The sequence below is a fragment of the Mobula birostris genome, chromosome 21 (genome assembly GCF_030028105.1).
Source record: "Mobula birostris isolate sMobBir1 chromosome 21, sMobBir1.hap1, whole genome shotgun sequence".
Taxonomy (NCBI): Eukaryota; Metazoa; Chordata; class Chondrichthyes; order Myliobatiformes; family Myliobatidae; genus Mobula; species Mobula birostris.
The window spans coordinates 49980210-50008129 of NC_092390.1; the positions used below are offsets into that span (position 1 = coordinate 49980210).

Genomic DNA, 27920 nt, shown 5'->3' on the forward strand with positions numbered 1-27920 from the left:
GTTGAACAGTACGCTGATCATAAAACAAGCAAAGATATATCACAACCCCAAACTAAAAATTGAAGGTAGCTGTAAATATTTAGCAGGCTGGTGGCAGAAATTTAAGAAAAGGCACAGCATTGATTTTTTAAAGATTTGTGGTGATAAAGCATCTGCTGATCACGAAGCAACAGAAAAATTTATTGAAGAGTTTACTAAGATTGTCGCTGATGAAAATCTAACACCAGAACAAGTCCACACTATTGATTGTTTTTATACCATACATAAAACCTTAAAAAAAGTAAAATACAAATAGTGTACTGTAACCTTTTAATCAAAACACGACATTGTAGATGGAGACGGAAAGTCTGCATTTGTTTGTTATTGTTCAACAGCTGAGTCAGGTTATTTTCCCGATGCTGCTCTGCTGCTTTTGTTACCCTGCACACATTCTGTCTTCGTTATATTAATGTTATGTAGTGATTTTTACTGTTAAGTACATATGTAATGTGTGATGAACAAGTGTAAAACAAAGAAAGCTTACCGGTTGTGCATAAATTCAGAGTTGGAAATGATGGTGACCCCCAACCAAGCTATCTCATTATATATTTCAAAATCTGAAAAACTTATGGCCCCAGGCATTTCAGATAAGGGGTACTCAACCTGTATTTCTAGTAATTTGATTTAAGAACCTAATTAGATTCAGGAAAGTAGATACTGCACTGTGATAAAAACATTTCTTCTGCTCAGTGTTTACTATTGGAATTTGATAAATTATAATTAGTTCATGTAGATGAAGGTCTCTTTGACATTCAGTTGGTTGAAAATAACAACAAGTTTTCCTTATGTTTTTATTTACACCATTTCTACACAAAATTTAATGTGAATCAAAAGAAATCTGTCATTTAGATAGAGGCATGTATTTTGGCAAAATTTAAAAGCATTGGCCTAGAGATTTTTTGGGTGTACAAACAATGTTGGCAATCTACTTGATGGTGTTGTAAAAAGCAGTTTAAAGAAATAGTGAAATTCATTAGCGTTAATTCCAAAAGCACGTAGGCGGGCTTGTTTGTTTGTTTATTGATTTAGCGATACCGCGCAGAATAAACCCTTCTGGCCCTTCAAGCTGCACTGCCCAGCAATCCCCTACGATCCCCCTTTAATCCCAATCTAATCACAGGACAATTTACAATGACCAGTTAGCCTACCTGGTATGTCTTTGGACTATGGGAGGAAACCGGAGAAGCTGGAGAAAATCCACACATTCCACAGGGGGAAGATGTACACACTCCTTCCAGGTTGCTGGGATTGAAGTCTGGGGTCTGACTCTCCAAGCTGTGGTAGCTTCATGCTAATCACTAAGACACCATGGCTTTGCTCCATATCAGGGAGAGCAGATGTTAGTGATCGATTGGTTACATCTTTCCTAATCACTCCGACCTCAGGAAGTAACCCCTCAGAGGGTCTCACCACAATGCATCTTGCTCTTCCCGCTGGTGGGAACTGTGGGCTGAAGAATGAATTCTGCTACAATGATAAGAGGTGGGTGGTGGGACAGACTTAGGGGGCCACCTCTTTGGTTAGATTTCTTTTTCGTGATGTTTAGTCTCATTGCAGGTATAATTAGCAATCTCCCTTTTTGCTGGCTTTCTCTCCTGGCCGCTTAATTTGAGAGAAATTTTGCTTGAAAGCCGTTGGAGGTGTGGTGATTGGGATTCCAGTTTGCATCAGACAACATATTTATTGGGCAGTGAGTTATGTAGCAGCCTACTTATTGCCACTTATTGACAAATGTACCCAGCCCTTTAACTAACATTTTTCAAAGCGGTTATTATTTTCTTGCCAGTCATAGTTCAGAACAATCTCACCAGTAATGACTCTTGGGCTGTACACGACCGTTGTTATTTTTGACAAAGGTCAGTGAAACAGGATCAACAAATTTTTCACCAATAAGATGTCCACTCATCTGGGGTGGAATCATTTCGAAATGCACAGAATCTTGAATGATATTTTGTGAACACATTTTTTGTCGAACCAAATGGATTCTTTACTGGGGATGGGGCTTTGGGCAGGTTAATTTCTAGGCTTCTAAGTGCTGAATAGTGTGAGCTATTGAAAATAAAAAGAAAACTTAAGTTGTTGCAAATCTGAAACTAAAACAGAAAATGTTGGGAACTTCCTGCAGGTGCAGCAGCATCTGTGGAACAAGAAACACTTATGCTTCAAGTCCTAGACCTTTCAACCTAATATGTTAGCTGTTTCTCTTTCCACAGGCATTTTCTGTGTCCATTAGAGTTTGAGCTTCCAGTAGTTACTGATATTTTGCTTCGTAAAGTTGGCTCAAAATAAATCGCTGGAATGTGTTTAACTTCCTGCTGATGGAAGGAAATATTGGCCTGCTGCAGTAGCTTTGACGCAGGAAATAAGTTTGTAAGGAGCTGCCAATGCGTAGGCACCTGAAATCAAAAACTAATTTTTCAAGAGTGAAACAGGGTATCTAACATTTCTAGGCCATTTTTGTAATTCTCTGTAAATTGAACTGACCACTCCCCGGCTACAATCACCCTCACAGCCCCAAGGCGTTGTTGTCATTCTTCATACAGCCTTCCTTTCGCACCATTGCTGTGGAGTTCAGACCATACCGTGTTATGGTCTGCCCATAGCAGTGCCTGGCAGATAACACTAGAGCCTCTCCTCCGATCTTCCTGAAACTGCTCACTTTATGCACCCATTTCCAAAATCTGCCTGCTTTGGACCTCCGCCTCCACTTTTCTCATCCAGCTCCAGTTCCAGAACCCATCATGACCATCTCCATTTCCCAGCTTCACATTCTCAAATCTGCCTGTCCCCCTTAATCTGCTGCATGGCACACCCACGCACATAGCTGCCCTGCCCTATAATTACTGATTGAAGCACCTAGATCTTTGGATATGCCACCTCGCAATCCCTCCCGAAACTACTGATGGCAGCACCCATTCAAATTGTATGTCTTGGGTACAGTGGGTTCAGCAATGCTAAAGCAGTCACTTACCTTCATTGAGCTCATCTGACAATCTAGGATTTCTGTGCATAAACGATTATTTGTTTGAAATGCACCACTTGGTTTTGAAACCAGCCATTTGATTAATGCATTTAAAAAGATGCAGATACTGGAAATCCAAAACAAAAGAATGAAAGGGTAGAGAAGTTCTGGTACAATTTTATGAAGCATTGACTGGGCCACACAGTTTGCTTTCCTCAGAGAGGGGAACATTAATGAGGCACACAAGATGGAGGGGCAGAGATAAGGTAGTTAGTAAAAGCTTCCTTGCCATTATGGAGCTATCTAAAACCCAGGAGGGCAAAAGTTTAAGAAGCAGGAGCTTAGAAAGGGGTATGAGGAAAATCTTTTTCGCCTGAGGAATGTTGGATCTGAAGAGCTCTGTCCTTGGGTGGGAGAGGCAGAACACTTCACTCGCCACGGTATAGAAGACTGTGGGCCAGGTGCTGGTAGATGGAATTATTATGGATAGTTAGCGATCAGGTGGGCCGATGAGTCTACTTCTGTTATGTACGGTGTATTATGTCTTTCCAGTTACCAAAGAACACTTAATACTACTGAGCTAATGCAAAGCTAAGTACTCTTATTTCTGTTTCCCAACCACCTTCCTATTTTAACCAACATACAGTAGTGAGCAAACATCTTGGACACCCTGTATGCGCCTAAGACTTTTGCACAGTACTGTACATACAGCAACTGAAAAGCAGACAATGCTAGTTTCCCTCAGCAGGTTGATGCAGCATCTGTGGACAGAGGAATAGAGTTCATGCTTCATACCAGAACACTTCGTCATCGCTCTCTTCAGAAGTCCGGAATGAAATTCTTGAATCGCTTGTCATTCGCCTCTGGCACTGGCCCCACCGGGCTTGAAATAATTCCCGCCATCTGGAGCATTTGGCAGTGTGTGCAGCCTGGGCACAGAAAACTTCACCCGTGAAAATCACCATCGGAGGGAAGAAATGACATCTTTCAACTTAAGGTGACGCTTACGATGGACCTGCAGCTCTTGGCCACTCGTAGGTGGAGAAACTGCACACCAGGGAGGTCGTTTCTGAAGTGCGCAAAGGAAAGAAGTGAACACGTGGAAGTGAAACAGCTGTGAAGTTAGTATCAGTGTACTGGATTCGCGCTGAAAGGTGGCCTATCATGCAGCTTCCTCTCAGATTGTCAAAGCAGATGAGGCTGGTGGAAAGCAAATTCCATGTGGTGACATGAGCGAGGCTATTCTGCCAGGAACAGATCAGCATCCACTTACTGCGCTATAAATTATTTTGTTTAATAAGGAATGCACCAGGCTGGATTAAGATCTCAATCCCTTCACCTCTTCACACCTAGGTCTATTCTATTTTCCAGCGGCCACCCTATGCTTTCGGTCAGATTGTAACCATCTCGTGGCACATTTCCATGATATGCACTGAGAATACTTCTGACTGAATTTTGTTCAGATACGCCCTGCAGCCTCATGACAAATCACAGAGGCTGGGATTGACTGCCATCTGATTTTACTCTGTCACAACCTCACTTCTCCCACTGCCTGTGCCCTGACCCTGGCCTTAACTAAGAAATAAATCAGTCTTGTAAATCCCATGAAGACCGCCTGCCTAAGTTCTTCTAAAGCGGGGGCTCCCAACCTGGAGTCGAAGTAACCTTCGGTTAATGGTAGGGGTCCATGGAATAAAAAAAGATGGGGAACCCCTGATCAAAAGTGAGCTTGTCATCGAAAAGATTCCTAGTCTGGGGTGAATGAATTTCGATGCAGGAAACTTCAGATGCACTGAAGTGAGCCATTCAGCGCAAATGTGCAAGTATTTTGTGGCAATTATCGAATAGGCCCTTCTCTCATTCTTAAACATATGTCCAAATCCCTTTGGAAATGTCTGGCAAAACTGTTGATGAAACAGGTTTAATGAATTACAGGGGCAAACAAATTGTTGCGTAAAATTATGCCATATCTTCCTTCTGATTCTGGTTTTCTTAAATTTTCATCTCTTGGTTACTGACCTTACTGCCCGTGGAAGCATCTTGTGCCTTCTCTGTTAGAACCAGTTACTGCCCAGAAATTCCTCTCCATCTTCTGTGACTGAAGGCGAGCGATCCTCGTTCCCTGTGTTTTCCCACTTTACTGGCCTTTCTCCCTGCCATTCAGCTCCCATATTAAGAACTGAACACAGTTCTGCTGCTCAGGCCTAACCAGAGTGAAAATGTTAACGCTCAGTATAACTTCTTTGTTTTTGTGTTCTTTGCCTTTTTAGATGAAAACTAATGCTCATTCCGAACAGTTCCATCAAACTGTTTGCCATGTTCAAAGGTTCTTTTTTGTGAACTGCTAGTTCTTCCTGATCATGCATGGCTTTTAAAAAGCTGACTGTATAATTTATATACTGTATCCTTTCCACATTTTCCTTTTAACACGCATGACTTCATACCTCTCTAGTGAAATGGCAAGTGAAATTTAGTTTGAACTAAATTTGTGTTTGAACTCCAGAAACTGCTCCTATCCTCCTTCCTTGATTTCTTTGGGTCATGGTTTAGAAAACATGATTTCCTTCCCTACATTCCAGCTTACAGTTTTAAAGACACTGAATGCCTCTCTCTGAGGCTGCACTCATTTCTAGTTGAGCCAGTTATGATGGAGACTAAGGATTTTTTTTTCTCTTGTAGACAAACCTCACACATCAGTTCTGTTTAGTGAGCAGATTACCAAAAAGATAGTAAAGTGCGTGTTATTATTTTGTTCTTTTAGAGGTATTTTAAGCTCCGTAATCACAGTATTCATTTCCTGCTCTTGCCCAATGGCAATTTTTAATAAATCTGATTCATAGTTTGTAACTTGAGTCACAGCATGTTTACTCCTTGGTTAATTGAAGTCTGGGAGAAGGAAAATGTTGTGGTTTCATTTCGGTGAGGTAAATGTAGTGTTTGTGTTTGACTCTGGACCCAGATATTATGCATTTCACTGTGGCTTGTGTAGTACAAACCCTTATGATGATTAGTACTAAGGATAGATAAGCTACCCTGCTGAAGCCCTAAAAACACTGCTGACTTAACAAATGACCTCCATCTCTGTCTGTATAGAAATATTCTTCATTGCTGTCCAAAACAATTGTTTTTTGACCAGTCAGGGTTGTTAGTTTTGAGCTGAACCCCCGAACCTGGAGGGCCGGTGGACCACTCTTAGTCTGGCCTCTGCCCTTTGACCTGTTTGGCATGGGTGACCCTACCAAGAGCCAAAGCACAAGACCCTGACTCCAGCCAACATAGCTCTCCGGGTCTTTGAGGCATGCAAGCCTCCAAACCCAACAGCAAGATTGTGGTCCTCTCGGAGGTAAAAACACTGCAGCCTATCACAATTTGTGAGCAACAGTGCTTCAGCAAGGCATTGCAGAACAAATAATTTCATCCAGACTTCCTGTTACTTTTGTACGAGCTGTAACCACATGGAGGAATTCTGCAAACTGTTAGTAGCACAAATATCACTCCGTTTTCATGAACAATTAGTGTTGTGTAGTAAGTGTCAACCAATTTCTCCATAACATCAGATTTTAGAGTATCTTGTACTGTCTGTGGCTGCCCTGAAATTAAATCATCATAGATTGATTATTCATCAGCTCAGCAGGCCAGGCAGCATCAATGGAAATGAACAGATAGTCGTCATTTCAGTTGAGATCCTTTTTCAGGACTGAGAAGGAAAGGGGAAGATGCCAGAATAAAAAGGTGGAGGGAGGAAAAAGAGGCTAGCTGGTGAAACCTGTTGGGTAGGAAAGGTCAAGGGCTGGAGAACAAGGAATCCAATAGGAGAGGAGAGAGGACTACAGGAGAAAGGGAAGGAAGAGGATACCCAGGGCGAAGTAATAGGCAGGTGAGAAGAGGTAAAAGGTCAGTGTGGGGAATGGGGGGGGGGGTAGAATTTATGCCATCAGGTTGCTGGCTATCCAAATGGACAATAAGGTGTTGCTCCTCATCTTGACACAGGAGGAGACCGTGGGCTGACATTGGTGCACTGCTGCTAGCAAGGAAAGGAACAGAGACAGACCTGACAGGGAACCTCAAATCCTTTTCAGATTTGAAACAGCACATTTCCTACTCACTGAATATTTTTGCAGATTTAAAAACTACAGGAATTTGTACCAAGCTGTCATTTACACATGTCTGATGGCAAAATATACTTTGAATCTACCATCATTACCGCCCTCAATCACATCTCTTCCACTTCGCACACATCTGCCCACCATCCCACCAGGGGTAGGGTTCCTCTTGTCCTCACCTACCACCCCACCAACCTCCGTGTCCAGCACATAATTCTCCGTAACTTCCGCCATCCCTAATGGGACCCCACCACCAAACACAACTTTCCCTCCCCCCCCCCCCCCACCACCTTCTGCTTTCCGCTTTCCGCAGGGATCACTCCCATGGAACTCCCTTGTCCATTCATCCCTCCCCACTGATCTCCCTCCTGGCACTTAGCCTTACAAGCAGAGCAAGTGCTACACCTGCCCCTACACCTCCTCCCTCACTACCATTCAGGGCCCCAAACAGTTCTTCCAGGTGAGGTGACATTTCAGCTGTGAGTCTTTTGGGGTCATCTACTGTATCTGGTGCTCCCAGTGTGGCCTCCTGTATATCGGAGAGACCCGACGTAGATTGGGAGACTGCTTTGCCGAGCACCTATGCTCCATCTGCCAGAGAAAGCAGGATCCATTTCCCATTCGCATTCCGCATGGCCACACTCAGGTTGGAGAAACAACACCTTAAATTCCATCTGGGTAGCCACCATCTTGATGGCATGAACATCGATTTCTCAAACTTCCGGTAATGCCTCCCCCTTCCTTCACCGCTCCCCATTCCCATTTCCTTCTCTCACCTTATCTCCTTACCCACCCATCACCTCCCTCTGGTGCTCCTCCCCCTTTTCTTTCTTCCACGGCCTCTGCTCTCTCCAATCAGATTCCCACTTTCACCAATCAACTTCCCAGATCTTTACTTCACCCCTACCCCCCTACCCCTCCTGGTTTCACCTATCACCTTGTGTTTCTTCGTCCCCTCCCCCCACCTCCTTACTCCGAATCCTCAACTTTTTTTCTACAGTCCTGCTGAAGAGTCTCGGCCCGAAATGTCGACTGTACTTTCTTCCATAGATGCTGCCTGGCCTGCTGAGTTCCTCCAGCATTTTGTGTGTGTTGCTATACTTTGAATCTGTGCATTGGTGGAAACTGGAGAGCTTTGCTATCTATAAATGCTTTTGCAGTTAGACGTAGCATTGGGCTTCAACAAACAAAGTTTATACATATGAAACCAATAAGCCTCTTCTATCATTTTAGAGCTTCAGGTGTGTGCATCTTTGCAGGTGGTTTGTTCAAAGCTCGTGGGGCTAAAGTTGGCACTGAATCAACCATCACGTTTCTTTATATTAACAGTAGTTAATAATTTTTCTCTCTGTGTAGGTTTTAAACGAAGCCGTAGGTGCATTAATGTACCACAATATTACCCTGACCAGAGAAGATCTGGAAAAGTTCAAAGCCCTGCGAATAATTGTACGGATAGGCAGTGGATATGACAACATTGACGTGAAGACTGCGGGAGAGCTCGGTGAGTCAAGTCCAAGCATACTTTTCAACACTACTCTTTCATGTGTATTTGTAATGTGTGATTTGCAAAGTCATTTATGAGTCTGCAATGGAACAGATGCAAAACATCACTAAAGAGCCTCTATAATTCATTAAAGAAGCAAGTAATGTCTTGCATGAATTATAAGCACAGGCAGTCTAATGAGTAGAAACAATTAGGCAAGGTTCTGCAGTATCCAAGTGAGAATTGTTTTGAGAAAAGTAACTGAATGTGTGCTGTGCTGCCTCTCCTCATCTGGAAACACCACAATTGTGTTTTTCCCAGTGCGTCAGCCAAGTTAGATGGAGCAATTGATAATTTATTGCTCAGAAGGTGGTGGTGCTGCTGCAGTTTGCCCGCATGTCTCTCTGTGTCTGAGGAGGACAGAGGATCACTGAAATACCACTCCTAGTCATCCATCCTTCCACGTTCACTGAGTAGGCTCAGACAGGAGACATGGCCATGCATTCATTGGGTGTGCCTGTATCTTGGCACGTTAGCCACAAATCACCGATTTTGTTTTGAAAGAATGGGCAGCCATGGATCATTTCTTGTTCCAAATTGCAGCTGATGGAAGATAAAGATTTTTTGTCATGTTTACACCATTTAAAACACTACACTGTGTTCATCAGAATAACAAATGTGAATTACAGATGTAGAAGTCTTTATAACTTTATACTGGCACCATTGCATGGAAAATTTGTGAGCAAAAGTTACCTGTGCTGGATTGTGGTTTACCAAAGCAATTAAAAATCTTTTGGAATTATGAGTTCCAGAGTTTAAGCAATGACCTCATAGAGTATGCATGTCTTACTCCATGTGTCCAGAAGTACCCACTGGGAGATTCAAGTCTTGCTGCTAAATTTTCCTTCTTAAGTGTCCGTTGGAGAAATGCCTTGGGGGATTTCAAACATAAATATAGAAAAAATGATGTATTCATTTGTACAGTTGCTTTTTTACAAAAAATCTGGCATTTGTAAACACAACTACAGTTCAGGCCATCAGAGTTCAGAGTTTGATTCTGGCGCCTTCTGTGAGAAAGTTTGTGTGTCCTTCCCATGAACGCATAGGTTTCCTCTCACAGTCTAAAGACACACCAGTTAGTAGGTTGATTGGTCATTGTAAATTGTCCTGTGATTAGGCTAGGGTTAAATTGGTGGGTTGCTAGGCAATGCAGCTCAGTGGGCCGTTTCACTATGTGTCTCTAAATCAAAATTAAATAAAGGGGAATCTGACAGAGATCACAGCTGTCCAGCTGAGTTAGGTAATTGTTGTAATACAGGATAAAGTAGTTTCTAAACAAGTACAAAGAGTAGCTTGAGACAGTCCAATCTAGATTTAATGCATTCAAGTGCAAGGTGTTACACTTTGGTAGGACCAATCAGGCAGGTCTTAAACAGTGAGTGGTTGGGCATTGAGGACTGTGGTAGATCAAAGGGATCGGGGAATACAGGTCCATAATTCATTGAAAGTAGCATCACAGGCCGATAGGGTTCTAAAGAAATCTTTTGGCACCCTAGCCTTCATAGATCAAAGTATTGAGTACCGGAGATGGGATGCTATGTTGAAGTTGTATAAGACGTTGGTGAGGCCTAATTTGGAGTATTATGTGTAATTTTGGTCACCTATCTACAGGAAATATGTAAATAAGGTTGAAAGAGTACAGCAAAAATTTACAAGGATGTTTCCAGGTCTGGAGGACCTGAGTTATAAGAAGAGATTGAATAGGTTAGGACTTTATTCCTTGGAACATAGAAGATTGAGAGGAGATTTGATAGAGGTGTACAAAATTACAAAGGGTATAGACAGGATAAATGCAAGCAGGCTTTTTCCACTGAGGTTGGGTGGGACTACAGCCAGAGGCCATGGGTTAAGGGTGAATGGTGAGAAGTTTAAGGGGAGCATGAGGGGAAACTTACTCACTCAGAGGGTCATGCCAGTGTGGAATGAGCTGCCAGCACAAATGGAGCTTGCTGGTTTGGTTCCAACATTTAAGAGAAGTTTGGAGAGGTATATGGATGGTAGGTCATAGACAGCTATGGTCCTGGTGCAGGTTGATGGGAGTAGGCAGGTTAAATGGCTTGGCATAGACTAGATGGGCTGAAGGGCCTGTTTCTGTGCTGTATTTTTCTGTAACCCTATGATGGGCACCAGTTTAGCACGAGGATAATACAACTTCTGAATTCCTTTAGAAAATTCTTCTTGCAGTGCATTTGATAAGAGAAGAAATGTTTGGTAGTTTTACCATTAGTACTTTGAAAGAATTCCAACTCATGGAATCATGTCGTTATTTATTCTTCAATACTAACTTGTAAAGAAGACTTGCACCGAACTGAAGGTCATAGGAGTGATTTGGCAGTGTGCCCTTAATAAACTGTGCTATTAGAAAACAGCCCTGGCTATTGGTGATGATTAAAGGATGCTAATTTAAGTGTATGCTAGATTAAAAACTGAACGAAGAACCAAGTTGTAATGTCTGATTTGTTTTAAATGGGGTACAATGTTGAATGTAAAGATGCATTTTAATTGGTTATTACCTAAATATTTTGCTTAATATGTTTGCTGTGGTAGTGGAGCAAGTTAATTCAGAACACACAGTTCCTGGAACTGAAATCTTTAACAGTTTATTCCCATTTAGGCTCTGGGTTGCTCAGAGGGTCAAGACAACGTGGTATTTTGAGAATAAGAACAATTATATGTGTTGGATAAAGGAATTAGACCCACAGAGTTAGAAATGTTAGTGGAACTATGAACTCTGTTTTTTACTTGATAAGTAAACAGTGAGGTCAAAAGGATTTCTTCATGCTGAACCATTTTTTTAATAAAGGGCTCATGTATGAAGATCTAAACATAAGAATTAAGCCACTCTGCCCCTCAAACTTTCCTCCTCCGATCAATAAGATCATGGCTGATCTAATTAGGACCAAAACTCTGCATTCTTAACTCCTCCCAGTAACTTATCACTGCCTATTTATCTCTGCCTTAACATTATTCAGATGCTCTGCATACAACTGAGTAAAAGGCGAGACCCAATGAGATATGAAAAAAAAATCACCTCTCTGAAGTAGTCAATCTCTTATTTTATACAGTGTCCCTAGTTTTAATTTCACTCACAAGAGAAAACATCCTCTCCACTTCCATCCTGTCTTGATGATGTCATCCTGTCAGGATAATGTATGTTTCAATCAAATAATATCTAATGTTTCTAAACTCCAGTAGATACAAGCCTAGCCTCTCCAGCCTTTCCTTACAGGACAACCTACCTATGCCAGATGCTCTTCTGAACTGCTTCCAATGCATTTGTATCATTGAATATTGTATCATTTCTTAATGCATGCATTGCTGAATGACAATAAAAGAGGACTGTGTGTCCTCATAATCTAATCTAATCCTTTCTTATATTAGGAGAACAATACAGTACACAGAGTTTGAGATGTGATCTCATTGTTGCCCCATATATCTGAAGCAACACCTCCCTACTCTACATAATGAATTACTTGAAGAATAAACAACAACAGTCTGGTAGCTTTCCTGATTACTTGCTTTACCTGCATATTAGCCTTCTGCAAATCATGCACAAAGATAATGAAATCTCTCTGTATTTCAGGGATCTGCAATCTCTTACCATTTAAATAATAGGCTTTTATTCTGACAAATTTGGCGATTTTAGCTTTCACTACATTCTACTCCACTTGCCTGAACCTTGATGACTCACTTCATCTGTCTACGTCCTTTTGTTGTATCATATCTTCTTCACAACATAGTTCCTTGCCTTTCTATGTGTCATCAGCAGATTTAGCAACCTTTGATGCCTTCATCCAAGTCATTTATATAAACTATTGAAAGTAGAGATCCCACTTGCTACATCTTTCCAAAAACCCATAATTCCTCTTTCCTGTTAGGCAGCCAATCTCTTTTCCAATATGGTAACTTCTATACATTGAGCTTTCATTTTTTGTAGTAACACTAATGTGGGACCTTTGGGTGGTGGAATGGAGATACGTCTCTACCAAAGGAGGTATAAGGCGCTGTAAATCACCCTTGGGTAAGGTGTAACACTGACTTAGGACCCCTCCCCCCACCTGTAAGGGTTACATAAAGCCATGGAAGCAGATGGTGGTGGATGGTCTTATGAGCAGCTGATATGGATCACAAGTCCTGGTGATGCAACCACTGATGCCAGGCAGACAATCTCTGAAGAGTATTGATAATAGCTGAGGTCACCCGTCTTGTAAAGATACTGCCCAGAAGAAGGCAATGCCAACCCACTTCTGGAGAACAATTTGGCCAAGAACAACCTGGGTCATGGAAAGACCATGATTGCCTACAGCGAATGGCACCTTACACTAATATGTAAGCATAATCAGAATGTTAGAATCAGGTATATTATCACTGACATGTGTCATGAAATTTGTTAACAGCAGCAGCAGTTCAATACAATATATATTAATAATAAATAAATAAATAAATTACACTTAACATATATTGAATAGATTAAAATCATGCAAAAAACAGAAATATATATTAAGAAAGTGAGGTAGTGTTCAAGGGTTCAATGTCCATTTAGGAATCAGATGGCGGAGGGGAAGAAGCTGTTCCTGAATCGCTGAGTGTGTGCCTTCAGGCTTCTGTACCTCCTACCTGATGGTAACAGTGAGAAAAGAGCATGCCCTGGGTGCTGGGTCCTTAATAATGGATGCTGCCTTTCTGAGACACTGCTCCCTAAAGATGTCTTGGGCACCTTGTAGGCTAGTACCCAAGATGGAGCCAACTAAATCCACAACCCTCTGCAGCTTCTTTGGGTCCTGTGCAGTAGCCGCCCCCCCCCCCCATACCAGACAGTGATGCAGCCTGTCAGAATGCTCTCCACGGTACATTCACAGAAGTACCTCCCCTTTCCCCTTCATCCACAATATGTTAATTCTTTGAAGAATTCCAGTAAGTTAGTCAAACATGATTCCCTTTCCACGAACTTCGTATGATTGCCGAAGTCAAAGTTGAGTTTATTGTCACATGCACAAGTACATGCATGCCCAACTGCAGTGAAAAACTTCCCTGCAGCAGTATCACCGACATTTAGAATCAGATAAGCAGCTTTTACAAGAAAAAGTATATATTATACATAAGTTTTGCATGAAAGACCACAATTCAAACCAAAGAAAAGCCACAGTCATGGTGCAGCTATACTGAAGTAATGATTAGGGTTGCGGCTGTTGGTTCAAGAAGCAAGTGGTTGAATGGTAGCTGTTCTTGAACCTGGTTATGCGGGACTTGACCTCTGTATCTCATGCGCGAAGACAGCTGCGAGAAGATGGCATGGCCCAGATGGGGGAGACCTCTGACGATAGGTGTTGCCTTCCTACAGCAGTGTCTCAGGTGGATACTACCAAGGATGGGCTGAGATGTGCCCCTGATATATTGGGGCTAAGCCCACTACTCTCTGCCGTTTTTTTCATTTCTGCACACTCAATTGCCATACCAGGCCTTGATGCAACCAGTCAGGAAACTTACAGCTGTACATCTGTAGAAGTTAGTGTAGAAGTACTTCTTCTTGTTTCTTTTGCCTGTTACGTCACTGGTGTTTAGTGCAGCAATGAACGTCCTCCGTCTCTGGTGGCATTCCTTCATCAGGTCAGTAGCTTTCTCGCGGTTTACTGTCAATCATGCAAGCCCTGGGTGGAGACTGAGGAATACCGTTACACTCAGATGCAGAAGGATTCTTCATTGCTGTTTCTGTAACAGTTTTGCTTGACCAGTCAGGGTTGTAAGCCCTGAGCTGAACCCCTCCCAAACCTGGAGGATCAGTGGACCACTCTTAAACTGGCCTCTACCCTTTGATCTGTTTGATGTGAGTGACCCTACCAGAGGCCAAAGCATAAAGCCCTGACTCCAGCCATCATAGCTGTCTGGGTCATTCAGGCACACAAGCCTCCAAACCACAACAAGGCTTTGGTCCTTTTGAAGGAGTGTACAAGAACCTGTACCCATGATTTGCTACGTCTTCAGTAATCCACATTGAGAGGAATTTGTTTGACTTACAATATACGTGCTGTGGATTTCTTTTGACACTCCTTAAACAGTCAGTTTCCCTACAATTACATTCTTTTGTTAAAATATTATTCAGGCATGGTTTTGTGGATGCAATGTGGAAGTGACTTCCCCAGTTTCAATACTACTTCCCGACTGGGCTTAGTGAACAGCAATGAAAAGTGCAAATATTAGCACTGTTGGTACTCTGCAATATTTTATCTATTTGCGATGTCTTATTTTACTTCTGTTGTCTATTCACTGAACATGGCACCAATTGCAAAGGGTCCTTCAATCCAAAACAAGATTAACTGGTTCTTCATCTCTGCAGATGCTTGCATTTGCACCATTAGCCAGCTGATGTATCTGTTTAACAACATAGTCACACTTCAAAAACTGTAACTCTAGCAAGCAAAGTCTTGTAGAGCAGTGCCACATGCAGAGATGAGATGAACTAGGTGCAGTACATTGGTTTTGATTGTATACCAGTGTAATTTTTTTAAAAAATAAGATTTATTAGAATTGGAATCATGTTTATTATCACTGACATATGTCGTGAAATTTGTGGTTTTGTGGCAGCAGTAGAGTGCAAAATATTTAAAAATTACTGTAATTTACATTGAGAAATATAAGAAAAGTGTGCTTAAAGACAGCAAAGTAGTGAGGTAGTGTTCAGGGATTCATGGGCTATTCAGAAATCTGATGGTGGAGTGGAAGACCATAAGATCATAAGGTATAGGAGCAGAATTAGGCCATTTGGTCCAATGAATTTGCTCCGCCATTTCATCATGACTCATCCATTTCCCTGTCAGCTCCAATCTCCTGCCTTTTCCCCATAATCCTTCATGCCCCGACAAATCAAGAATCTAACAACCTCTGCTTTAAATGTACCCAGTGATTTGGTCACCACAGCCGCCTGTCACAATGAATTCCACAGAATTCTACAGAAGAAGCTGTTCTTAACACGCTGAGTGTGCATCTTCAGGCTCCTTTACCACCTCCCTCATGGTAGTAATGAGAAGAGGGTATATCTTGGACAGTGAGGGTCCCTAATGATGGACATCTTCTTGACTGGAAGTCATGAGTGTAGAGAGAGTAGAGTAGTAGGTTAAACATGCATCTCTGAGCCGTGCCAATGTTGTTTGTCAGCAAGTAGGGGTCGGTTTACCAGTGTACACTGACTATGGTCTCCTGATAAGGAAGTCAAGAATTCAGTTGCAGAAGGAGGTACGGAGGCCCAGGTTTTGAAGCTTGTTGATCAGTACTGAGGGAGTGATGGTGCTGAACACTGTTGTGTTGATGGTGAAGAAGGAAATAAAATTGATTGGAGAATAAAATTTGTGGGGAAAAGAAACAAGGGGATTGGGTGTTGGGGAGAGGTTCAACTTTGACCTCTACAATAACCAACAATGTGGGATGATATGAAAATGAGGTTCTGTTGAGAAAATGAAAAGCTCCAGTTAGTGTTCAAAAAAGATCTCAAATTTGTGGAAGGTGGTGATCTCTGTTTTTTTTTGTCCTGAACTACATGCAAATTAGCATTTTGTCAAGGAAATTAGAGGTTTAAGTGCATGACTGTGTAATTAGAGCAGAAGATGCCACAGGTTTACTGTTGCCATTGATGGAGAAAGCAAACTAGAACAGACTCAACTCAAACTGGAACCTGCATCACAACAAATCAACCTATTAGGATAATTAATAATTGGAGACAAATAAGATGGCTGGAGGGAAGAAGCAGGCAAAGAATAATAATTCTGAGAAGCCAAAGCTGTAGAGAAAAGTAGTGATATGGGTAAGAATGAGCAGATTGCATCAGGAGAAGGTATATTATAATAATGGAGGTGGTGCACCGGTGACTATGTCACATCAGAATCAGGTTTAATATCACTGGCATATATTGTGAAATTTGTTGTCTTTGTGGCAACAGTACAATGCAATACATAATAATAGGGGAAAAAATAAAAAAGTAGTGAGCTAGTGGGTTTAATGTCTGTTCTGAAATCAGATGGCAGAGGGGAAGAAGCTGTTCCTGAATCGTTGAATGTGTGCCTTCAGGCTTCTGTACATCCTTCCCAATGGTAGTAATGAGAACAAGGCATGACCTTGGGTGATAGGAGTCCTCAGTAATGGACGCCGCCTTTTTGAAACATGGCTCCTTGAAGATGTCGAGGATACAACAGAGACCAGTGTCCATGATGGAGCTGACTAAGTTTACAACTCTCGGCAGCTTATTTCCCTCCCACCCACACAAACACACAAACAGTGAGAAATAGTAAAGCACTAAAATTAACAGTGATAGTGTGACTGTGGAAAATATTTAATCAACGTAGATGAATTAATGACATAAGTAGAGGTATGTGGACTTTATCTAATCGTCATTATAGGAATGCAAGGTGACCAGGAGTGGGACTGTAATCATAGTGTTGGGTGAAGTATGCGTTGTTGGATTAAACGAGCATGAAACAAGGATAAGCAATAATCATTAGGGACCTTAATCTTCCTAAACAGTGTGCAAACCAAATTAGTAAAAGTAGGACAATTCGTGCAATACATCTGAGACCACTTTCTGCAAACAGATGTCAGGGAATCAACTAGGGAACAGGGCACTTTATGTAATGAAGCAGGATAGATTAGTAATCTTACAGTAATGGATTCTCTGGGGAAGAGTGCTCATAACATGGAATTTCATTTTGAATTTGAGCTTGAAATGAGGATCTTAAATTTCAACAAATCAACACAAGACAGTTGAAGGCCACATTGCTTTGAGGAAATCAGATTCAAAGATGCAATGGGAGATAAGCAACAGCAAGCTATAAAAGAAATAATTCGTAATGCTTTTGAGCATGTTTCTTTGAAGGTGAACATGGCTCCAGAAATGCAGCTATGCATTGTCTTGCTTTGATGGCATTGACACCTGATTGATGGTTTGTACAGAGCCATTGTCATGCTGCAATGCAAACGTCATCCCAGCCTGCACACTGCAAGACACTGGTGCAGAACACATGCAAGATCACTTTGGGTCTTCAGCTCTGAGTCTGTAATCATTCCATAATGTTCTGAGCTGAGGACCTGGTTACACTTTGTGTCTGGTCTTTTACCTTCATACATCTGGTGTACCTAACTTAATATTTGATGATCTAGGACCAGAGCACACAGTCTCAGAAGAGAGGGGCTTCCCTTTAGAATGGAGGCAAGGAGAAATTTCTTTAGCCAAAGAGTGGTGAATTGGTGGAATTCAGTGAACAGGTAGCTGTCGAGTCCCAGTCTTTATGTATATTTACAGCAGAGGTTGATAGATTCTTGATTGGTCAAGGCATGAAGGGAAATGGGGAGAAGGCCAGGAGACTGAGGCTAAGAGGGAAAATGGATCAGCCATGATGAAATGGAGAGCAGACTCGATGGGCCAAAAGGCCTAATGATGCTCCTATAGCTTATGGTCTTAAGTAGAAAGAGAAAGATGAAAGATTATCTTTATTTGCTTGTCACATGTACGTTGAAACATGCGGTGTAAAGCATCGAGATTGTGCTGGCGATGGTGCTCATGGATTGTCATGTTTGCAATAGCAGCATAGATTGCCAGCAACTCACTAACCCTAACCCTAACGATACGCCTTTGGAATGTGGGAGGAAACCAGAGCATTCAGAAGAGCCCACGCGGTCACAGAGAGAACACACAAACGCTTTACAGGCAGCAGCGAGAGTTGAACCCTGACTGGTGATTGCGTAGCTATGAAGCATTGCACTGATCACTAGCTGAACTTCGTTCATTTCATTTCTCTGCAATTTTATGTTGTTACTCGTTTCACTTTCTAAAATTCTATAAATTAAGTAAATCTATGTCAGTCTTCTTAAATACCTGGTTCTGGAGACAAAAGTTGTGAAGCAAGTCTTTGATAGCATAAGCTGTCAGGTCAGACAGTGATGCAGGTGGCTCCACAGAGATGTGGGTGTTACCAGGTACTCTGGGCTGCCGGATGCCGAGGTTTTTGTTATATATCCCATTATGCAAACAGCCCAGCGTACGTAGCAATTCAAACATTCGCTTCTGACTATCTGAAAACACAACTCAATAGAAAGTAAAACCCAGCATTGTGAAGTCCCATAAAAATATGGGCATAGGGAAACAGATATATCAATGTATACCTCAAACCAGTCGCTGAGAATCAAATCGCTCACGAAAATCATGAGAAAATCAAGGATGCTGGAAGTCCTGATGAAGGGTCTCAGCCTGAAACTCAGACTGTACCCTTTTCCGTAGATGCTGCCTGGCCTGCTGAGTTCCTCCAGCATTGTGTGTGGGTTGCTTGGACTTCCAGCATCTGCAGATTTTCCCATGTTTGTGATTGGAAATCTGAATCCACAGATGCTGCCTAACCTGCTGCATCTTTCTAGCATTTTCTGTTTTTTTAATTAACATAATGTCATAGCATCCATTTTTAAAATTCTTGATCTCTCTAGTCCTGTCTCTACCCCTCTCCTGATACTCAGTCAGGCTTTGTGTAATTTCTCTCATATTTGGTGCTTTCAGCACACTGTCTACTCAAAACCGATCACTGTTCTTTGGCTTCACCGATTTCTTAGGGTCTTTCTCAAACCTGAGATCTTTTTCCCCACCCCTCCATTTGCCCTCTTTGACCGCTTTTCATCCCCTCTTTTTGACCTCCTCTGGTAGCTGGAACTTAATGCCATCAATGGCATACACTTCAGAATTTCAGCTCCAAACCCTATTGCTTCTTCACCTCCGCCTCCTCCTCCAAATACTTCATAATTAAACATAAGTTATAACATAATGTCAAACCACTTTGTCCAAAAAATCCATGTTGCTGTATCTTCTTTGCAAATATTAGACATAATCGCATGTTTCCTTCCCATTAATCTCCTTTCCCTTCAATGAGTTGTATAACATATTCAAAACCTGACATACTTGCTTCACCAAACACCAGCATTCGACAGTGCCTCAGCCACTCATATGAAAAGTAACATTATCCTAAATATGCTATATTTAATCTTGTAACCTATCACAGTCACTCATCCTTTAAACTGTTTCCATCTATTATTAACCCTTCATTATTTGAAATAAAATCTAATTTTCTCAATTCTAGGAAAAGCATGCCTTTATTCATATTTCTGCTTCCTTAGACAAGGCAAGATTGTGATACTTCCGTTATTGGCTGAACATCTTATTTGCTTTGGAAAATATTTCTGTTTTAAAAATGCTCTACAAATACAATATAATTTTTGTAATAACACAGTTCAGATGCATGTGGAGAAAAGGCTTGTCATACCCAATACCCAACGTCAGATGTATTGGTGTTAACTGAAGTGACGATCCATTTACTTCCTATCTTTGTTACAGATACACCTTCCCATTGCTAATGGCTTGTGTTTTAAAGTTGCGTTCATCGTCATCTTATGTGCTGTGTTGTAAGACGTAGGCAATCATGGCGACCATAATTGTCCTTGGCAAATATTTCTACAGAGGTGGTTTGCGACTGCCTTCTTCTGGGCAGTTTCTTTTCAAGACGGCCATTGTCAATACTCTTCAGGGATTGTCTGCCCGGCATCAGTGGCCACATAAGCAGGACGAATCTCCACTCCGCCACCATTGAATCAGGGGTTCCCAACCCTTTTTATTCCATGAAGCCTTACCATTAACTGAGCAAACCCCAGGTTGGGAACCCCTGCTTTAAATTGATTCTACTATTAGTTCCATGAATGCTTTGATTTACATTATCCAGCATGTATACACACACATACTGACCAATACTAAACTAGGCATGACAACCGGCCTCAGAGTACTGAAATCTTACGTTTATCCAGTTGTGTTATATGGCTCAGAATGTTGGACAATATCTAGTAACATGAGGAATCGAATTGAAGCAGCAGAGATGTGGTTTTTGACGAGGATGCAAAGAATATCATGGACGAAACAAATATCTAACGAGGATGTCATGAACAGAGCAAACACAAAAAGAGAAATAAATGTATGAGATCATGAAAAGGCAACGTAACTTCATTGGACATGTGATTAGGAAAGAGGAGTTAGAATGCACAGTAATTATGGGAAACATTGAAGGGAAGAAAGCAAGAGGAAGACAAAGACAAATGATGCTGGAGACAGCAGCAGAGAACTGGAAATGAATACCAATGAATTGATCCACTTGACCTGAAACAGGAGTGTGTGGGCCATGGCAGTCAAAGCTCAAACTGGGCACAGCACCTGATGATGATGATAATGATACACACACACTCCCCAGAAACATAGGCCCACAAAATGTTTAAAATTATTATTGACCATTCCACACATGTTTTAAGCAAAACAATTCTAGTTCTCCCATTTATTCTTTCCGTAAGATAGTGACTCTAATGAAGGTATTGGCAACGCTGCTGTAACTGAACCGAATGTTGATCGTACATCTTTGAATCACTACGGTGAGTGACGGTGAGCTATGGGAGCCTGATCTTGCCTCCACACTTGAGCTTTTCTCAAGTGAAAAGCAGTTCTCTTTTTCCTAGCCCAAGGCTGCAGCTGGGGAACAACCAACTCTGACCTGAATAAGAGCAGTTAATTCAGCATACATCAGGAGCCGAGGCTGTTTGATTCCACACGATAGAAGCACACAGAGTAAGTTGTGAGGTTAAAACCGCTGTCTGAGTTAATGCATATCAATAAAGCCACAGCTGCTAGAAACTGGAAATATAATGGGTCCCAGTCCTGAATTGTTAATTATCCATTACACTTTCTACAGATATTGCCTGAACTGCTGCATTTTTCTTGCATCTTCTGCTTTTATTATCTAAGTTAACACTATTCAGTATTTTATCATTTTTTTTCACTGAGAGGGACCTAGAACTTTCTTTGCTTGTTATATTGCTTGGTCATTAATCAGTCAAGATGTTTTTAATCGTCCTTGTTTTGAGTCATCAAAACCCACCTAAACATTAAATGCTGTGGGTACCTGTCTGTTAAAAGCAGCGAAGGGAAATGGGAGCAATAACCAAACTTATAAGCATCAACCCAAGAGTAGAAGAAGGGCACTGAAGAAATGTTAAATCCACGTTTCTCCCATTGCTGTTCTTTCTATTCAAAACAGTCTTATAAGTAGTCCAAAGAATTGTTTATTCACTGTTGGTTAACTGTATGTGGCTAACCTTGTAACTCTGCTAAATTCCAACGTACATATATACGACAGATGTACAGTGTCTGACAGATTGGAAGAGTGTAAATATCCCCTAAGGAGCACTCTTTCTTCTGAGGTCGAAGCATTTACCACTTAACACCGTTAGTTACAAACTGCGGCTACAACTGCAAGCATCAGCCTGCCAGTTCTACTTCCAAGTGACAGTGATGGATAGTAATGCTTTCTAGGACTAGCAGGGAGACTGCTGCGGATGTGATATTTATATTGCATTTCTGTTGCCATTACATTCCGCCTCAACAACAAAAACAGAATTAACAGAATTGTGGCTTTTAAATATTGATACTGAACTAAGCACTTACTAAACATTATTCTCAATGGGGCATTTTATATTTTCTAACTAATACACTTAACACCGGCAGTTGTTCCATTTATTTATGGCCCTATTCAGTGCCTGGCAGCACAACTTTGTAGGGTTTTTTTTTTACTCTTTCGACTCAATGCACCGTAAAGTGCTGGGAGTAGGGCTCACCAGTTTCTGCTCTCTGCTGAAGACTTTCTTGTGGAAGACGGGAATCTTTAGAAGCCTGGCCGCTGCAGACTGCTGATTTGAGACGAGGAGCTACTCTGGGGAACAAGCTCTCCATCTGCCCATTTCAGGAAATATGGAGTAATTTTCGAATACTTATCCAGGATAGAATAAGAACAGGGTAAAAAATCGTACAGTTACCTACAAACAAGACAACAGGGACTTCAGCCCAACTAGCCTATGCTTCATCCAATGTGGTTATGGTGTTGAAAATTCGGCTACTTTCTCACTAATTTTCATAGGCAATAAACAGTGATTTTTTTTTTTCTTGAGGAACATCAGAGTTTGTGGATCCCTTTTCTTAAACACATTTTATAAACCTTTTCCCAAAAGGAAAGAAGGATCTCCCGTAGGTCCTTCCCGTAGGGTGGCATGGTAGCATAGTGGTTAGCACAACGCTTTACAGTACAAGTGACCCGGGTTCAATTCCCACCCCTGCCTGTAAGGAGTTTGTACGTCCTCCCTGTGGCCGCGTGGGTTTCTTCTGGGAGCTCTGGTTTCCTCCCAGAGTCCAAAGATGTGCTGGTTGAGAGATTAATTGGTCATTGTAAATTGACCAATGTAGGATTAAATCGGTGGTTGCTGGGTGGGGTGTCTTGAAGGGCCGGATGAGCCTATTGCAGTTGTATCTCAATAACTAAATAATAAATATTTAGTCGCTCAGGGTGTGGCAAGAGCAACTGCCTGGTTAAGAAAGAAGCTGATAAAAGTCACAGTGTTGTGGAGTGATCCAGCAAGTCCCTTCAGTGCAGCAAGTGCATGCCAATGGTAAAATAGTTACATTTAAAAGGATTTACATCTAAGAGGATCTCTTTGTCATTCTCCTCATATTCCACAGCTCCCATTCATCCACATTCTCCAATTTACAGAGAGGTATTGTAACGTGGGGGGAAAGCAGGGCACCTATGTGTGTAACGTGGGAGGAAAGCAGGGCACCCATGGGAAACCCAGCTGCCCCAGGGAGAATGCTGCTACGTGAAAGAAGATAGAGGGATTTGTATATGACGATACACCAGTGAATGCTGAAATCCTGTATGGATTTTCAATTTACGAGGGGTGATTGATAAAGTTTGTGGCCCAAGGTAGAAGGAGTCAATTTTAGAAAACCTAGCACATTTATTTTTCCTACATTTACACACTTAGTCCAGCGGTCGTGGAGCATACGGATCCCTTCTTTGTAGAAGTTGGCCTCTTGGACCTCCAGAAGTGGTCCACAGCAGGGCTGATTGATAAGTGTGTGGCCTAAGGTAGAAGGAGATGAGTTATTAACTTCAAACTTTCTGCATTTTCACTCAAAGAGTTGAACTGCTTGTGCATGTAACGAGAGCTGTATAACTCATCTCCTTCTACCTTAGGCCACGAACTTATCAATCACCCCTCGTACAAGGATCAAGGAGCTTCATATCTATCCTAATAGAATTATTCTGCTGTTGGCTTGGAAATAAGGGTTCAGCTGTAGCTTGTATTGTTATTTCCTAAGGAAATATTGAGATAAATTGCATTTTAACTTTCTAAACTACCACAGAGATACTTTAGAGATTGGTAAGAGTGCCTCAAGTTCACTCCCTCAACAATGTTTCAAAACCTTTTTTGTCGACTCTCATGAAGGCACTGAATGATTCTTTAGACATGATATTTAAAGTGGAGGTTGATAGGTTCTTGATTAGTAACAATGCCACATGTAATGGGAAGAAGTCTGAAAGGAATTGGATGGGATAATGAATCAGCCATGATGGAATTGCAGAGCAAATCCGACAGGCCAAATGGCCTAAATCTGCTCCTTTGTCTTATGGTCTTACATGGGTCACTGAGGGCATCTGGAGGTTTGTCCAAGTGTCCATTATTCATATTTGATTCTTGATTCACATTGAGAGTGAATATTATGCCACTGAGGGAGAGATTAAGAGTTTAAACAAAAGATTTTCCAAGTGTTTGGTTTCAAGATCTCAAACCTCCTACATAGAGCTTAACACTGACTGGCAACTCCTGCAACGCTGCTGGTATACCAAACTGTATCGGTCTCTGCCGTTCCTTTGGGTTCATCAAATGCGTGGAGAGGGGGATCTTGCTACATGGGCAACACCTTGCTCTCCATATTCTACTGCCCAGGCTTGCATATCTAGACAGCCAGGATGCAGTATCTGACTGATGGAGGCATCCTTCTTGGTTTCAAAAAATGTAAGAGACAGTCAGCAAGGTTCAGAGGAGGGATTCCAGAGAGTAGCATGTGTGTTGCTAAAAGCACGATGATCAGATTGTCATTTCCGAGCATCCATGTGGTGAGTTTATAGAAGCAGATTACATTCCCAGTCCTTCTACCTAATAATAGTTGTTGTAAAATGACGTTAAATAAAAAAAGAATCAGTCCACAATTGCAGTGCACAGACTGAGCCAAAATCAATTGTAGTCTTCAGTTGTATTGCAGCTTTAACGTCTAGGAGCAATTTGAATAATGCTGTAATCCGCGACTCGGTGACATTGCTATTTATATCACATACCTCTGAGTTGATATTTATAATTACACTGGCCAGGTACATCATTCACAGTGTAATTGTACCCTTCTATAAGAGTCAACACAAGGTTCATCTGCAGTGAAATTGTCAGTTGTCCAGAAATTTATCTCCAGTTGCACATACTGAACACTCCAAATAGTCGTATTGATCGTGTTGTACTGTAGCTCTGAATGGAATGAATTTTGAAGCCAAGTACAGCGTCTGGTTGCTGGTGTAAAGCACATGTGGTGGTATTGAGCTGCTAAGCAGATTCTATTATAAGCGCAACCGTAGGACTTTCTAATCGGGAAAACAAGGCAAGAAATGCATATCAAATCAAATGGTTCCGTTTATTATCAGAGAATGTATATAGTATACAATCTGAAATACTTAGTCTTCACAGACACCCATAAAAAACAGAACCCCAAAAGAATGAACGACAGAAAAATGTTAGAGCACCAAGGCCCCCTTCGCCTCTCCGCGTAAGCAGCAACAAAGCATCAGCCTCCTGCCTCCCCCATCCATTTCAGTAAAAAGGCATCGCAGCCCACCACCCACCAAGCAATAGCAGCACCCAAGGGTCATGATCTGCAGTCAACAAAAACTGTTGTTTACCCAACAGTCCAATATGTCTGTCTGTCTCTCTCCCTCCCTCTCTCTCTCCCCCTCTCCCCCGTCACCCCCCTCTCCCTCCCTCTCCCTCCCTCTCCCCCTCTCTCTCACACACACACACACACAAGAGACAAAGAGATGTCTCCCATTTCACAGTGAAATGGGAGACTAGAAGTCACTGTTACGATGTCACATCAGATTTTTAAAACTAGGCTTAGTCAGTTCTATGGTGGCTTAATGAATAAAGTCACTGGCTGTACAGTAACTCACAGCAAAATCTTCAATTTCATGACTTGATCTCATCTTCAGCCAGCTAGTGCAGGTCTTGAAATAAGTCACTGTTTTCCAGCGCATTGACAGAAAAGTGGAGAGTTTTGTCAGTGAGTGAGGGTACAGTCAGTCCATGCTGTGATTCTTCCTCTGAGTGGAGCAGTAGATGATTTAAGCTGAAGAATGTGAACCTGTGCAGGAGGATAACCATGGCCTAGGTTAAATCTACATCTTCAGGGAAAATGTGGTGAAGTTACAGCACGTGGTGGAAAATCAAATGGGTTGGTACTCCTGGGCTCCATTCGAGAAAGCCGATTTAACCACGGGACTGTAAAACTGGTGTCGAAGGTATCTTTTGCAGAGTATAGTTCGTAAACCATATGAAAACAAAATTAAAATAAAAGAACCAAAAATGATTCAATGAATTGGTCTGTAGTAGTTCCTCCTGATGTTGGGTTCTCTCACCACAACTGGACTGTGGGTCATGCTGGCCATTAAAAAAGTATATTTTTAAAACAGATGTCTTAAAGTTTGTGCTTCTAACCTTGAGACAAGTTGAGTCTCCTAATTCTTTGCATACTCTACAACCTTTGCCTCCAGTCGAATTCCACTTTCCATCTTTAAAATCCCATCTATCCTAACTCCAGTATCCCTGCAATGCCTTAAAGCAGCATAAATTACAGGGGCCTCTCTCTCCAGGACCCCAAACCTGCCACCAGTCCCTATTCCAAGCACTGCCCCCAATCTGTGCACGCAGACTAGCTGCTGACCCCTCTGTGATCCCAAGCTGGCCACTGCCTCCAACTGGATTCCCTTCCTCCACAAAGCCACTGGTTGGAAGTGCCTGCCAGTGCTTTGGGAACTGGGGCACAAATCACGCCTTTTGTCTTTGGGTTTTATCACTCAGTTCTCTGTGCATGTGCCCCCTGAAAAGCACCATTAAACATTTGATTTTTACCTTGATTCCATATTACTCATTTGTGGATGAAGAAACAGCATTTGATTTTAGATTGCATCAACTACCCCGTCCTGATCATAGCCTAGTATGGAAACACCTTTGACCAAGAATGAAAAAACCCACAAAGATTGATGGATACCACAAGTCCAACACAGGAAAAGCCCTCCCCACCACTAGTCCCTCCTGCAAGGAGCACTGACACAGGAAAGCAGCACCAATCGTCAAGGATGCCAGCATCCAGGCCGTGCTCTATTCTCACTGCTGCCATTGGGAAGGAGGTACAGGAGCCGTGGGTTCCACACCTCCACATTCAGGAACAGTTAATGGCGTTCCACAATCAGTCTCCTGAACTGGAGTGGATAACTTCACTCAGTCCAACACTGAACTGCTTCCACAACTCGTGGACTCACTTACAGGGACTCTACAACTCCTGTTCTTAGTACTATTTATTATTTGTTTTGTTCCTCTTATTAATATTATAAAGTAACAATTTGTTGCTCTATAGTATATGTGTACGTTGATAATAAATTTACTTTGAACTTTGTGTTCTGCCGTGTCTTGCACAGGGATTGCCGTGTGTAACATCCCGGCTGCAGCTGTGGAGGAGACAGCCGACTCCACCCTCTGTCACATTCTTAACTTATACCGACGGAACACGTGGCTGTACCAGGCACTGCGCGAGGGGACCCGTGTACAGAGTGTCGAGCAGATCAGAGAAGTGGCATCAGGAGCAGCCAGAATCCGGGGCGAAACACTTGGACTCATTGGTTTTGGTAAGCAACAGGGCAGAAAAGACACGTTAAAATTGATGACTATATAAGGTAACTGTGTGTTACTACACAAGTGTCTTGGGTAGATTTTAATGCAATTTAATCACTTCCAAGTCTTAACCTTAATGAGCTAATTAACTCCTGGGCTTAGATTTTCAATTGGAATTCCAAAGTCTTCTCTAACTTGTCCCTGGACTCACTTATTTCCATGAATTTTTCCCAGGTGGCACCTATTCCCACTAAGTTTGGCCTAACAGAGGAGAAGTACTGGGTTTGAATTGTAGTCAGATCTCACAGTGGTGTCATTAGGACAGCTTCCATGGAATACCAGTGGGTAATTCTCCCATTCCTTTCTGATGAGTAGTGGTGGTTAGCAGCATTCTCTTCCCTTGCAGCATGAGATGCTACTGACGTAAATAACAGTGTCGCTTTGGTTAAAA

At 41.9% G+C, this 27920-nt stretch overlaps 1 protein-coding gene across 11 annotated transcripts in view; it reads left to right on the top strand.

Annotated features, from left to right (window-relative positions):
* Positions 1-27920, top strand: part of LOC140185779 (C-terminal-binding protein 2-like) — a 371042-nt gene that overhangs the window by 264866 nt on the left and 78256 nt on the right. For all 11 annotated transcript variants that reach the window (XM_072239431.1, XM_072239428.1, XM_072239429.1 and 8 more), the window contains 2 exons: positions 8461-8605; positions 27277-27483. In XM_072239431.1, the coding sequence (XP_072095532.1) occupies positions 8461-8605; positions 27277-27483 (352 nt within the window). The remainder of the gene's footprint in view (positions 1-8460; positions 8606-27276; positions 27484-27920) is intronic.